Raw genomic sequence first — 16,244 nt, forward strand, 5'->3', positions numbered from 1 at the left:
ATCTAAGGACTCAAAAAACTTACGTAGATTTCTGGGGATGACAGGTTTTTACCGCAAATTAGTTCCTAATTATGCATCTATAATTTTACCATTATCCGAACGGATGAGGTTGGATCCTGAAGCAAAGACTGAGCTTAATGAGGAAGAAACTAACACCTTCAAAACAATAATAAGCAAATTATCAGAAATTACGGTGTTAGCTCATCCACAGTCTTCAGCTACAGAATACCACTTAGTTACAGATGCTAGTCAATACGCCGCTGGTGCTGCATTACACCAGTTCATAGATAAGAAACCAGTACCTATAGGTTTCTTTTCCAAGACATTTTCTCAAACCCAAGCCAAGTATTCCATGTTTGACAGAGAGCTACTAGCAGCTTATTTTTCAGTGATACATTTCTGCCACCTCATAGAATGTTGTCATGTGACATTATTCACTGATCATAAGCCATTATGTGAAGCCTTTTATAGTCAGACACCAGCAAAGTCAGATTGACAACAGCGACACTTATCAGTGCTTGCCGAATATATTGCTGACGTGGAGTACATTAAAGGAGCTGAGAATATAGTTGCAGACTGTATGTCTCGGCCTGCATTAACTGTGCAGATAGATGCATGCGACTTGGCTGAAATAGCCCAGGCACAGAAAGGTGATGACGAAATAAAGTCATACACTAATTTGAAAGAATACTGTGTGTCAAGCAAAGTCGACTCAGTCCTATGCGACACTTCAACTAAGTACCCCAGACCGTTTATCGCAAAAGAGCTTCGTCAAGCTATTTTCAACAGTTTACATAGTTTGGTGCATCCTGGTATGGGAGCATCTATAAAACTGGTTATGTCGAGATACTTTTGGCCTAGTTTAGATAAAACGATTAAACAATTCTGTGCAGAATGTGTAGTGTGTCAATAATCAAAATTTCACAGACACACAAAGTCTGCAGTCCAAGAATTTGAGTTACCATCTGCACGTTTCCAGACAGTACATATCGATATCATTGGACTGTTGCAGACAGGATATGAAATACCCTAACTCGCTACAAGAAAAAATAATGAAACGAATTGAATGAAGAAAACAAAGAACTCAGATACTGGAATAAAATAAACATGTTGTTTATTTTATGTTGAGAAATTAAAGTCTTGAGTGTACACGTGTTCATTCAGCCATTGACGACTACACGCGTGGAAGGAAAGGGGGAATACAATAGAGAAACACGAAGTGGCAAGCCGGCCTGTAGAAAGAGAAGGTTAAGCTCAGTAGAGCGTCGCACACATGTCTGTTTTGATGGACCAAAGCGAAGGGGAGATAGAGTGAGAAAGTCAATCCAGTTCCTGGAGAGGGAAAGCATATAAAGTGTACTTGCGCTTGCCCCACATTACAGTAGCAGGGAAAGTGATGTTAGAACACGCGGTTGGTTTGTCGACTAAGCAGCTCGAATGCTGGTCCAGACAAAAAAGGGAAGTTAACAGGTTTTGTTGACTTTTATACTGGAGTTAGTGTTCTGGGTGCGCATGTCTGGTTTTCACTTAAAAGGAAGTGACGTCACAGCTCGGGTGTGTGTATGTGCATGAATGTGAGTGTGTGTATATGTGCGCGTGTGTGTGTGCGTACGTGCATACGTACGTGTGGGTGTGTATATGTGAAGAAAAGAATGTTCGAACAGGACCCCTGCCCTTAATGCACAATGAGTCTGACCCTTACCTGAGCCCTTACAAATATTTGCTTACTTGCATCGATCGTGCAACTCGCTGGATTGAAGTACAGCCTATGACTGAGATAACTGCACAGTCGGTAGCAGAAGCGTTTATCAATGCATTGATATCTCGATTTGGAGTCCCACTGCATGTTGTAACTGACAGAGGTAGTCAGTTTGAGAGTGAATTGTTCCAGGAATTAGCCAAGGTAGTAGGGTTTTACCGATTGAGGTCAACATCATATCACCCTCAAAGTAACGGGATGATCGAAAGAGCACACTGTACCCTTAAAGCGGCAATAGTGGCTCGAAAAGAATCATGGATGAAAGCGATACCAGTGATTCTACTGGGTATACGTAGCACCCCTAATGAATCAGGCTTTTCCCCTTTTACGTCTGTTACTGGAGCTCTGATATTGATTCCTCAGCAGTTGATACACAAGCAGAGAGTAAGAGAAACTCCAGTTAATAACCAGTACATACGTAATTTGTGTGAATGGATGTCCCAAATTAATGTACTCAACAATGGAAAAGGATATATCCATGACAGTCCCAAAACATTTATACCAAAAGATTTATCTTCCTGTGAAAAAGTATGGCTCAGAGTTGATCGAGTTAGGAAACCATTAGAAGCACCATACTCAGGTCCTTATAAAGTTTTGACTCGATCAGATAAGCATTATCAGATCCGTATGAACAATGATATTCATACACACGTATTAATAGATAGATTAAAGCTGTACATAGAACCAACTAGTACTAATAAAATTAGACCGACTGAGAAGGTGCAGACAAATGACGGTACTCCTAATGATAAACTTATTAAGACAGATGATACCGACAAAGTTGAAGATAAAATTGCTGACACATATAAGTCTAGATCTGGTAGGAAAGTAACATGGAAAAAGAAAAATGAGTACCTTTATTTGTAAACAAATTTAGGCAATACACATATTTAATAATTCTGTGGCGGGTACTTAACTCCGTTATTTGAAGGGGGACTCGTGTAGTGAACTACTACTGTAATGCTGCTACGGTATGCTGCCCTTATTTCTCTCTTCCTCCCTACTCTTCTATTTTTCCCTTCCTTTCTTCTCTCAATGTCACCAGAGGTTTCAGCCAATCGGAATAGAGGACTGTGTTGGAGGGAGATACAAAGAAGAAATCTGTCTCAGACATGCGGGAACGATAGAAGCATCAACATGTGACGGATCAGTTTCCCTGGGTAAAGATTTTTATCAAAGAAATATACCATCCTCTTTGTACCCTATATCTTGGAAACCTTTATAAAACATCATCAATCCTAAAGTCTCGTCGCACTTAATTATAACCGATGTTTTCTTTTCCAGCACTCTTGTTCTCGCTCTAATGGCGGAGGTGTCCCAAAAAGTGGATTGACTGAAATGGTGACCCTTTTTCAACCGTCGTTAAAATTTATGGTAACCGCCATACTCTCTCTCTTTCTCACTCTCTCTCAGCCTCCCCCCTCTCTCTCTCTCTCTCTTTGCTGGCAAACACTTGATTCCTGTCCTCTCCAATATGTCCTCCTTATAGCCGCTATTCCCCTCATATACAAATTAATGCCACATGAATATAAAGAATACATCTACAAACTTTTTTTTTCGTTTCTTCTTTTTCTTCTCTGATTCTGTTGTCTGATAGGCCAAACAGTGGCACTGCCGCTTATGTTAGTAGTGTCTTCTATTACAGTTATAATAGACCCCCCCTCTCTTTCTTTCTCTGTTAATAATTTGTATCATATCTTTTATCAATATTTCCAAACCAGTGTATGATATCATAAACTCTCTCTCTCTCTCTCTCTCTCTCTCTCTCTCTCTCTTACACACACACACACACACACACACACACACATTATTTTAATTATATCAATAGACCGTTCCTCCCACTATCTGAGACATTCATGTATAGATGAAAGAGGTACGCGCTTAAAAGATAAGATAACTTTTAGTAAATAGTATAGATAGATATGACGTGCTTATCTCCCCTTAATTCCCCCCTCTTCTGTCTTCAAAACAAAAAGTTCGTCTCGTGATTTAATCATGCCACTAAATACAATTGTGTCGTGTTGATTTTTTATTTCAAAAAGTTGACACGGAAAGAACCCATTCATTTATTCATTATGTTGATTAATCAATTTTGTTTCTCAAGACATTTTTACTTAAATCTTCTCATCTTTAGTAGCTGCTTTCTTTTTTTCGCTCACGCACAACAAAGTAAGTTATCCTCATTCATTTTTGTTTTTCCATGATTTTTTAAATTATTGTTTTTTTTTATGCTAGTGCACTTACTGATCCGCGCTATTTTTTAAATCGTATTTCCAAGTTTAATTAAAGTTTTATATGATTTTTTGGTATTATTATACAAACACCGTGACAGCGTTAGGGTTAGGGTTAGGGTTTAGGGTTAGGTTTAGGGTTAGGGTTAGGGGTAGGGTTAATTCGCTGTCACGGTGTTTGTATAGTTTTACCGATTTTTTATTCAGTTGTAAGGTTAAAGTATAGAATAAAATCGCTTTTTTAGAAGTTTACCTGCAAAGTCCGAAGTTTAAAACCTTTAAAAAAAAACAAAAAAAAAACACTTTTTTTTTTTTTTTTTTTTTTTTTTTTTAATAAAACCTTGGTCCTTGCTCCTTTAGTTGAAAAAAAAATTAGGGCTTGAATTACATTTTTCGAGGAGTTATAAGCTTGGAAAGATGGGGTGGAATTATTCACTATTTTCACGAAATTTCTGACACTGCTAACCCTCCACATGTTAAGAATGGCTTCTTAAATAATAACGTTATTTCAGCACGGATCAATAAGTGCACTAGTATCGTTTTTTTTTTTTTTTGTTTCTTTTTGATGGGCATTAATTTTCCGACATTTGTGCATTTTTAAATGCATGTATTGTTTTTAATTTATTTGAACGCCACTTTTTATTTTTATTTTGTTACTCATGCAGAGAGTGATTCGTGCTAAAATAATAACGTTATTATTGAAAAAGCCATTCTTAACATGGGGAGGGTGTTTTGTATCTATTCTGTACTTTAACCGTACAATTGAATAAAAACCATCATAAAACTTTAATTAAACGTGGAAATACGATTTTAAAAATAGCGCGGATCACTCTCTGCAATTAGCACCTTAATTTTTAAATGATATTTACATACATTAATATTGTATTTTGATTATTCGAGTTTATTTTCATTTACGTTTCGGCTAATATTACGCGCCCCGGGTTTGTATTACTGTACACATAGATTCGAAAAAGTTGTCAAAAAACAAATATCTAACAAATAAATATTATCAAAGGCAAGATAAGTTACTTTTCTACCTAACTGTATATATTTTTCGTGTTTTTATTAAATGTAACATGTTTATTCAGCTCGAAAAGCATACAGTGTTTACGGATGTATTGGAAAACTCAAAATGGCGCCCGACACTCTCTTTAATACGGTAAGTTCAGGAAAAGATGTTATAAATAATAAACTAGACAAACTACTGTTAGAAATTCGCTCATTATATGTTACCGTGACATAAGTTGACATATATTCGGTGTTTTTTTAAATAGTATTTTGTCTAGTTTATTATTTATAACATCTTTTCCCAAACTTACCATGTTAAAGAGAGTGTCGGCGTCATTTTGAATTTTCCAATACATCGGTAAACACTGCATGTTTTTCGAGCTGAATAAACATGTTACATTGAATATAAACACTGAAAACATATCCAGTTAGGTAGAAAAGTAACTTATCTTGCCTTTGATAATATTTATTTGTTAGATATTTGTTTTTTGACAACTTTTTCGAATCTATGTGTACTGTACTGTACAGTAATACAAACCCCTTTTTATTATTAAATTGTTAGTGGAAATACAAAATTGTTACAAAACACCCTCTCCTCCCATATTAAGAAGGGCTTTCAAAATAACGTTATTATTACAGACAGCACGGTAACATAAGTACCAATTTAAAAATGAACTTTATTTAATCTACGGAAGTAGATCTTTCTCATTTAGATAATAACCAAGTAGATTACTTATTTAGGATTGAACCTATTTTCGAAACAAAAATACAAAAATGTATCTTTATTGTAACTGTCACTGAACGAAGATGTCATATTCCAAAAAATTACGTAAATTGATCAAGTAATGTTTTGAAACTAAGAAAAGCGAATTTCATGATTAAGCGAGACGTTATGTTTTGAGGTGATTCAGAACTATAGGCGACCCTAAATGCGACCGTACCGGCGTCGGGTGAAAACCTAGCGTCTATGTGAAAATGTTCCGATTATCAAACCGGACTTCCTGTTGTTGTATTTTTTTAATTTTTTATTTTTTTATTACATTTTCACCCCAAACAAGGCACATCGCCACTTTGGTGTAGGGGGCTACTATCAGGGGCAACAACTACTGGGGTACTATGTAGGGATGTGGGCAGCAAATCTGTAAAATATTTAAAGGTACTTGTACAGTTTAGTCAAGACATTAAAAAACGAAAATATCGAAAAAAGTTTAAATTGTATATATGCGTTATAGAACGAAGTTCTCCGAAAAAAAAAAATCACTTAATTTCATCAAGTAGTGTTTTTTTTTTTTTTTTTTTTTTTTTTTTTTTTTTTTACAGCGGAAAAACACGTTTTTATGAGAGCGCGTTTGCATTTTATAAATGACAAAGGGAGATAACTCCAGTTAAAGCGTTGACACCCCTCCCCATCTCTAAATACTAGCTTTTCTTCCTAAAAATCGAACATTTTGCTCGGTATCATAACAAATTTTTTTCGCTGTAAAAAAAAAAAAAAAAAACTACTTGAGGAAATTAAGTGAAAATTTTTTTTCAGAGAACTTCGTCCCATAACGGATACATACAATTTAAACTTTTTTCGATATTTTCAATTTTTAATGTCTTGACTAAACTGTACAAGTACCTATTTAAAAATAAGGCGGACCTGAACGAGAATTACCTCCCCCCCCCTATAATTTTAACCCGTATTTTACAGTTGGTATTTTTGATAAATTTTTACGAGGTGCCCGTGCCCACTGCCCCAGCCCCACCCCAGAGTCGTTTATAACCACTAAAAAAAAAAAAATGAAGATCTACTTTTTTTTTTTTTTTTTTTTTTCTGATACGTTTAAAAAGCCTTTATGAATAATATGAAAAGAAAAAATTTGAAAATAAAATAAATAAATAAATAGCATTTTAGAGTGGGGGATCATTTCCCCATATAAATTTAACGTAAAGTGATTACCTACTTCATGGCCACTTAGCGTTCAACGAGACATGTCATCGTATGGCGAACGCGGGGATGGTGTGGAAGGGCGGAAAACATGACAATTTTGTGGGAGGGAGAAGATTACATTTGAAACATAAAATAACGATATACTTAATTAAAATTTTAGTAGTATTGGGGATGGGAATTTAAAACATAAAATAACATGATAAATTTAATTTTCGTGGGGGAGGCGAGAATACCAAATTTATCTTTTCATATTATTCGTAAAGGCCGTTTAAGTAGATCTTCTTTTCTTTGGGGGGGAGGAGTTAAACGACGCCGTTTTTTTTTTTTTTTTTTTTTTTTTTTGTGGTGGAGGGGAACAAAATAAAACGAATTAATTATCAATTAACACACAACCTTTAAAAACTTCTCTAGGGGGTTTCGGGTGTGCTGAAAACGAATATCACATTTAAAATTGGGTCCGGCAACTAGTTTTCACCTGTCGTAATTTGGAAAGTGAAAAATGATAAGTGTAAGCAATAGTATCTTTTGAATAACCATGTCGCATTCACGCAAAAGCTATTAGGTATAAGTTAATAAATACAAGAAATAGTTTATTTATTCATTTATTTGTGGACTGTAATCCTCATATCTTATAGTTGTTGCTTCACGACGTTGATGAGCATAACAGTCGGCATGTAAATCAATAAATAAATAAATATACAAATTAATTATCTCAAGAATTCTAGTAAATGAAGAAGCTAAGAAAATAGTTGTGAGAATAACAATCCAGAAATCTATCTATATATCTATAAAAGTGAAAGTGTCTGTGTGTGTACATTTCCCTACGCAATAAATCTGTCAATTTTTAGTCTACAGACTCGAAATTTGATATACAGGGTACTGAAATTTGGGAAAATATTTGTGATCAGTTTTTGGCCAGAAATTTTGCGATTAAGGGGTCAAAGTTCAACGATTTGACCTTTAAGAACTCTACCAAACTCCTCCGCCAATTTTGGGTCTACACACTTGAAATTTTAGATATAGGTTCCTTGGACATGGATCTAACTTAATAACTTGATTTGAGCCCAAAACAATAAATTCTAAGGGTCATAATAGGGGTCAAAGTTTTAAAAAAATTGACCGCTTTTTATTTCATTTTATTTTATTTTTTGCTCAACATACACCTCCAAATACCCGGGCAACGCCGGGCACCCATGCTAGTATATCTATAAAAGTGAAAATGTCTGTATCTACATTTCCCTACCAAATAACTCTGTCAATTTTCAGTCTACAGACTCGAAATTTGACATAAAGAGTATTGAGATTTGGAAAAATCTTTAATCGGGTTTCGGCCAGAAATTTTACTTTTAAGGGGTCAAAGTTCAATGATTTGACTTTTGAGAACTCTACCAAACTCCTCCACCAATTTTGGGTCTAAACACTTGAAATTTTAGATATAGGTTCCTTGGACATGGATCTAACTTTATATAATTTGATTTGAGCCAAAACAGTAAAGCTTAAGGGGTCAAAATTGGGGTCAATTCACCAGGCCATTACATCCACCGACTCCGAATTACTTGAAATTTGGGGCAAATATTCCCCTTCATGAGTTAGGAAAATTTGCCAAATTATTGGGTCCTAAACCTTACCGTTCAGATTTTTTTGGGGGGGGGGTAAAATTTGCATATTTTGCTTCCAAATTTATACCGTGAAACTGTACGGAATTTTAGTGTTTTATAAAATAAGAAGAAAATTGCTTCTACTTATTCAATATTTCTGAAATTTGGTAGAAAGGGCATTTAGGGACTGTAGAATCAGAATATCTAATTATTTTAACCCCATACCTGGTAGAAAATAAAATTTTGCTCTCCCAAAAGCATGTCCCCCAAATCATCAATTTTTTACCTATGTAGCTTATGATCAGTCTAGAGAAAATATGTCCTCTTCAATTTTCATAATATTTTGTTTATAGCATCTACTATGACTGCTTAAGTTCTCAAAAAAATGTTGTGAGGGTTTCTAGCCTACTTTAGGAGATATGGCCCTGCCAATTTTATAGGTTTTTTTTTCCTATGTACGTTCAGTAATTCAGTGAAAGATTGATAAAGACAATCATCCTAATGCTCCCAAACTTCTCAAATGTTCATATTGTGTTAAGTAATTTCTTAAACTATTCAATTAGATAGTCTTTGTTAATTTAAAAAGAAAATAATTTAAATATAATTTGCAGATATTGCATTTTGTATAATACGGATAGATTGTCTTTAACAAGTGATAAACATTGACTCATGCAATAAGATCAACACTTTATAGAGTTTTTGTTGATGGCATTAAACATTTTTTTTTTTTTTTTACAGTTTTTCAAAAAGTTAATTTTATTAAATTAAAACCTTTTTTTTTTTCATTTAGAAGAAAGTGATAATAAAATGTATTTTTCATTAAGTTACACTGAGCAATAAATTTTTTGTAGACTATTGGTTAAACATAAGATATCTGATAGGTAATAATTGTAATAAATTTAGAATTAGGCCAACTGTGAACACTGAATGACCCTCCTCTAAGCCAGACTGGAACTTGTCTGTGGCACCTAAAATATTTATTAGTCACTTTTCCTCCAGTATCCAAAGAGAAAGGTGGCATTTTCCTACTTGGATTTTTTACTAGCACACAGAATAATTGAAGTAGGTTTTTTTTTTTTCAGATAAAGATGAATTGTTCTATTTATACCGAGTTAACAGTTGAAACAAGTACTAATTTATTCCATGATAAACAGGTTGGATTAATTTCAGTGGATCATTTGGATGCAATGGATGTAAAGCTATAGGACAGGACTTGATAAGGATAAAATACAAACTATCTGTGACCATCACAATCAGACCTTGTTGACTAAGTATGAATGGCTTGAAAAGAGTTGTTGCAATCCATTTCAAAATCATAACAAGCAAATTAAAGGCAGCTTGAAAGCAATTTCTTTGAAGTTGGCAGATAAAGCAAAAGCTAAGTTGTTACTTATTCCAGACAAGAAACTCTGTCCTAATTGCCAAATACGAATCAGCAAACTTCTTGATGATGAAAAACAAAGGCATGTATCGGATGAGGAAATACAAGAGCTTGATGCAAGTACTTTGATGGAAACAGAGAAGACAAATATCAGTGAATGTTTCTCTGCTATTGGAATTTCTCCAATGAAAACAAAAGGGCTTCATGACTCTGGAAAGGCTCGTTTAGGTAAGAGAAAACTTTCTTCTGCAATACAAAGTATTAAGACCAAAGTCAGTAGGTCATTAAACATTGACTCTGAGCTGTTATGTGATGAACCTTTAAAATTAAAAAGTGAGATTTTAGATAAAGCTAAGTGCTTTGATAAAATGATAGAGGTTCTTGCAGCAAAAGTGAAGACTGTGGAATCCACTAAAATGAAAATACAGATCTTGACACTGGCCCCCTACTAATTGGTTACACAAAAAAGTCATGAATGTATTTCATGTTTCAGAACACATTGTATGCAAGGTTCGCAAATTGTGTTTGGAAAGCGGTGTTTTAGCTGTGCATGAACAAAAACAAGGTAAGTCTTTGCCTGCTGATATTAGTGCAAGCATTTTATCAAGATGATGAGTACACTCGATTGATGCTAGGCAGGAAAGGCTATGTTAGTATTAAATGTAATTTACATCAGCAGAAGAGACTCATATTATGCAACCTAAAGGAACTCTTCAGAGCATTCAAGGAACAGAATTCGACAGTATCTTTAGGGTTTCCAAAATTTTGCAGTCTTAGACCAAAATGGTGTGTCCTTGCTGGTAGTGCAGGTACACATGCTGTATGTGTATGCACTATCCACCAAAACCTCAAACTATTACTGGAACCATTGAATGTACCATATCAAGATCTCTTGAAGTATATTGTCTGCAATACAAGTAATAGATAGTGTATGATTCATAGGTGCCCAAATTGTCCTAAATCATCACAGAAGCTGGAAAAATTTCTTTACGACACCCTTGAAGAATGTATTGGTAATGAAAACTCTATTGAGTTCTCCCAATGGACAAGTGACAGATCAACTTTGATAACTCACAAGGAATCCTTTTTTTTTTTTTTTTTTTTTTTTTTTTTTTTACACAGTGATCACCACTTATCAAGGCCCGGAAGCCACTCAGGGATAAGGGTTATTGCAAGTACATTACGTTAGTGAGGAGATTTGCTGAAATGTTTACTTAAGGGAGCGGTTCATTAGGAATTTGTTAACATTGGACTTGAAGACAACCAAGTTGTAGTCCGGAGGGAAGCAGGCAGACGGAACAGAGTTCCACAGGCGTGCACTTCTAAGAAAGAAGCTTTGTTCATGGAATCTGCGTTTTGATTTAGGCACAGATATAGAGTGGGGGAAATTTGTCACAGTGGATTCAGCTAGACGGGTGTTTTTCGTGAAAGATTGGCGAGGGGGGACCAGAGATTGGAGTTCAGACGAGCATCTGCCATGGAAATAACGATAAAACAAGGACAGGCTCGCAACATCTCTTCTGTGGGAGAGAGGTTGCAGGGTAGAGAAAAGGGCATCCCCCACTAAGCCACGAAGTCTATTTTGTACTCTGTCAAGGCAGGATAGGCTGTCCTTAGCAGCTCCAGCCCAGATATGGCAACAGTACTCCATCCTTGGACGTACTTGGCTTTTATATAGATAGAGAATTGCATCCGTAGTGAGATATCTTCTGGAGCGGTAGAAGGACCCCACCATCTTTCCAGCGACCTTGGCAACAGACTTGATGTACGTGTTCCATTTCAGATCAGGAGTAAAGGTCAAACAAGAAGCTTGTCAAAACACGGGGCCTCACCCAGACGAGAGCCATCCATCACAATTGATGCCAGATGGGGATCAGAGCGTTGATGATGTAAGGATAGGAGTTTGGTTTTGGATGCATTAAAGGTAACCAGCCACATCTTCCCCCACTGAACCACGCGCTCGAGATCAGAGGAGAGAGAATCAGAGAGAACTTTGTCATTTACAGCCTTTGATGTGTTGCCGTAGATGGTCGTGTCATCAGCATAGATGTCAACGAATGATTTAAGTATGTGTTTAGGGAGGTCATTGATGTAGATCAGGAAGAGAGTTGGGCCCAGGATTGACCCCTGAGGGACTCCAGCATTTATATTGCAGGCCTCCGATTTTTGTCCATCGACCACTACTCTTATAAGCCTATCGGAGAGAAATGATTTAATGATTGAGAAAACATTTCCCGTTATACCGTAGCTGGAAATCTTGTGAAGTAGACCCTTATGCCATACCTTGTCAAAGGCCTTTGATATGTCAAGAGCAATTGCCCTAGAAAGAAAGCCTTTGTCAAGAGATTCACTTATCCTGTGGGATATAACCGTCAGCACATCTGCGGTAGATCTTGCAGAGCGGAAGCCATATTGTGTGTCACTAAGAAGGTTATTCCTGCTGAGGTGGTTGACTATTTCTCTATTTAATATGGATTCCAGCAACTTACTCATAACAAATAATATTTAGTTACAGAGGGAGAAAAAAATTATTTTTCAATGGTTGTAGTTAGATGAGTTTTTATTGTGAATGCTTCACAGAGGAACCATAATCCTGTCAAGCTTATGTGGATTTAGTTATTTTGCAATTAAATAAATTTGCACCTCATTCTTACTTGGCTAAATCACAATCCAGATATTTAAAGCAAAAAAAAAAAAAAAAAAAAAAAAAAAAAAGAGAGATATCAGTGATAGTGAAGTTTTATTGCTTGGGGATTTTGCTGAAAATTACAAATTTGTTGTTCAAGATGAGATCCAGAGTTTTCATTGGAGTACCTCTCAATGTACTTTACACCCAGTGGTACTCTATTTTAAGCTTGAAAACACAATGCAAAGTCAAAGTTTTTGTATTATATCGAGTGACAATTCCCATGATGTGGCATTTGTTTATATGGTACAGAAAAACATTATCGAGGTGATCAAGGCTAATTTGACAAATGTGAAAAGTATGGAATATTTTACAGATGGTGGTGCAGCACAATACAAGAATTATAAGAACTTTGCCAATTTATGCAACCATCAAAAAGATTTTGGACTTGATGCAAAATGGAACTTCTTTGCAACTAGTCATGGTAAACAACCATGTGATGGCATAGGTGGGACAGTGAAAAGGATGGTAGCAAAAGAAAGTCTATGAAGACCAAATTCCAAACAAATCCTTTCCACAGAAACCATGTTTGAATACTGTAAATCTGCAATTGAAGGAATCAAATTCATTTTGATTAAAAAGGAGGAAGTTGAGGAAGCAAGGAGAAATCTCACTATTAGATTTGAAAATGCATCCACAGTTCCAGGGACAAGAAGTTTTCATCAATTTATTCCACTTGACAGAGATAAAATAGCCATGAAACAATGTAGTGAAGATGAAAACTATGAATTGATATATGACTTCTTTATTGGGGTTGAAGAAAAACCAATGAAATTTGTTGCAGGTATGACAGTAACGTTTGGATTGGCATGATCCTAGAAATTAATATGGAAAATAAGGACTTGCTGATTAAGTTCATGCATCCAGCTCTTCCATCACATTGATTTTATTGGAAAGAGGATTTTAAGGATATATGCTTTGTGCCATTAGCAAATATTCTGTGCACTATTGATGTCCATACAACACCAAATGGTAGAGTTTATCATTTGTCCAAAGTGGATAAATTATCTGTGCAAAGAATTGTATACAAAACAAATTAATCTATGTACACAACAAAATTTGGTGCACAGCATAGGTTAAAATCTGTATATTATCACTTTCTTCTAAATATAAAAAATTTTAGATTAATGAAAATAACTTTTTGAAAAATTGTAAAAAATATAACTAAATAATTTTTAAAGTGATGTAATATAAAACATTTCTTTATGAATAAAAAAATATATAAATGTTTAGTGCCAATTACAAATATTCTAGGTTTTAAAAATTCACATGCATTTAAAACAAAAAAAATAAAAAAATTTTGTTTCGTGAAAATTATGAAATTAATTTATTTTTTTAAATTTGTTTAATGCATTCTAAAAAAGCTCTATAAAGTGCTGATCTTATTACATGAGTCAATGTTTATCACTTGTTAAAGACAATCTATCCGTACTATACAAAATGCAATATCTGCAAATTATATTTAAATTATTTTCTTTTTGAATTAACAAAGACTATCTTATTGAATAGTTTAAGAAATTACTTAACACAATATGAACATTTGAGAAGTTTGGGAGCATTAGGATGATTGTCTTTATCAATCTTTCACTGAATTACTGAACGTACATAGGAAAAAAAAAAAAAAAACCTATAAAATTGGCAGGACCATATCTCCTAAAGTAGGCTAGAAACCCTCACAACATTTTTTTGAGAACTTAAGCAGTCATGGTAGATGCTATAAACAAAATATTATGAAAATTGAAGAGGACATATTTTCTCTAGACTGATCATAAGCTACATAGGTAAAAAATTGATGATTTGGGGGACATGCTTTTGGGAGAGCAAAATTTTATTTTCTACCAGGTATGGGGTTAAAATAATTAGATATTTGGATTCTACGTCCCTAAATGCCCTTTCTACCAAATTTCAGAAATATTGAATAAATGGAAGTATTTTTTTTTCTTATTTTATAAAACACTGAAATTCTGTACTGTTTGTTTATGTAGTGAAGAATTAAATTGGAGAATTTCTAGAGCTCAGTCAATCAGAATGGGCAGATTTAAGTAAGGGAGATATTATTATATATGAATAGGTAAATGCAAAGAATTTCTTTTTTTTTTTAATTACAATAAAATTTATTAAATTAAAATAACGAAAAATAATATAAAGGGGAAAATGTCTAATGTCAATAACATTTCAAAAATGTAACAATAAATAATAGTTAACTAATAAAATGTCGTTTTTCGAAATCTATATGTAAGTGTCAGGCTTCAGGAAGTTTCATCAAATGAGATAAAAAAAATAAATTAAAAAAAAAAAACGCAATAGCATAAATGACTAGAGTGAACCAATTATTTAAGAATTTTTTTTTTTTTTTTTTTTGACAACTTTTTTGACAACTTTTTTGTACCTCTTTAGATCTAATACAAAGAGTTAATATTTTATTTTGTGTTATTGTATTACTATTAACATTTGTTGATAATTTCGGTACAATATACTTAAATATTTCTCACTGTTTTGAAATTGAATTGTCTCCCCTTGTTCTGCGATCTTCAAAATGAAAACAAAAAAGTTCTGTGACAGTACCCCCCTTTTTATTTTCACTTCAGCAAACAAAGTGCTGATTATCGCCCCTTACCATATTTAGAAGCCTGATAATAAAAAAATGGTACAGGTGCATTTTAGGTGCATAAATTATAAAACTTAAATAAAACCATAAAAATTTATTACTTTATTTTATAGTTCACATTATTAGACTCGATGTACAACAATAACACAATATCAAAGGGAATAATTGTCAGTTATTATCCTAAGCATAATAAGAAACAATCCTCGTTACGAAACCTATTGCGAAAATTAAATTCATGGAGATAGGAGGGGAACAAATCTCAGGATATGCCAAACTTTTATTTACACACCTAAAATGCACTTTTACCTGAAATAGAAATCTTTACTATTGGAATGCCTGTAACTTTTTTTGTGTGTGTTAATAGAAAACATTTTTTGTTTTCTCTGTTCGACACTTGTGTATAGCAAGGCAGACAAATGTAATTTCAGGATTGAATCGAAAATCTCATAACAAAAATGTGTTTAGTTTTGCCTTGTTAAATACATTTCAGAAAATTATGATAATGCAAAATACAGGTTTCTTTAACACACATTAGAGATTTTTAAGAAATTTTTGTAAGAAAACCCAAATTCTGCAATTTTTGAATTTTTTTTGAGAAAGTTATTGTGAAACATTGAATTACAATGAATATAACAAATTTATAACACAAAAGTTTTCTACTTCTGATGTGCATTTGTGTGCCCCTCCACTCTCCAAATGTCTCAACTGAAAACTAAAAAAGTTGTACCTTTTGTATAAGTGCCTTCTGTTCTGAAATTGTATCATCTTCCCCTGTTTTGTGATCTTCAAAAAACTGAAATAGCCTCTAATTGAATATATATATATATATATATATACACGTTTTATTTTTTATTACCGTTTTTTTTTTTTTTGTTCAGTTACATTATTGTTTCAGCTACGCGACCATTTTTTGGCCGTTATGTAGCCTCCTCAGACTTTACTGTAAAATCCGAGGAGGCTACATAACGGCCAAAAAACGGTGGAACAATAATGTAACTGAACAAAAAAAAAACGGTAATAAAAAATAAAACGCATATTTG

General features: G+C 34.0%; 1 protein-coding gene across 3 annotated transcripts in view; it reads left to right on the plus strand.

Moving 5' to 3' along the window:
* The first annotated feature begins 3,685 nt into the window (after positions 1-3,685).
* Positions 3,686-16,244, plus strand: part of LOC145258632 (cystinosin-like) — a 137,177-nt gene continuing 124,618 nt past the window's right edge. Inside the window, exon 1 of one of the 3 annotated variants that reach the window (XM_080116625.1) lies at positions 3,686-3,928. In XM_080116625.1, the coding sequence (XP_079972751.1) occupies positions 3,835-3,928 (94 nt within the window). In that variant the 5' untranslated portion in view covers positions 3,686-3,834. The remainder of the gene's footprint in view (positions 3,929-16,244) is intronic. The other 2 variants (XM_080116624.1, XM_080116626.1) reach the window with 2 other exon arrangements.

The sequence above is a fragment of the Euprymna scolopes genome, chromosome 3 (genome assembly GCF_053919585.1).
Source record: "Euprymna scolopes isolate OS-2025 chromosome 3, ASM5391958v1, whole genome shotgun sequence".
NCBI lineage: Eukaryota > Metazoa > Mollusca > Cephalopoda > Sepiida > Sepiolidae > Euprymna > Euprymna scolopes.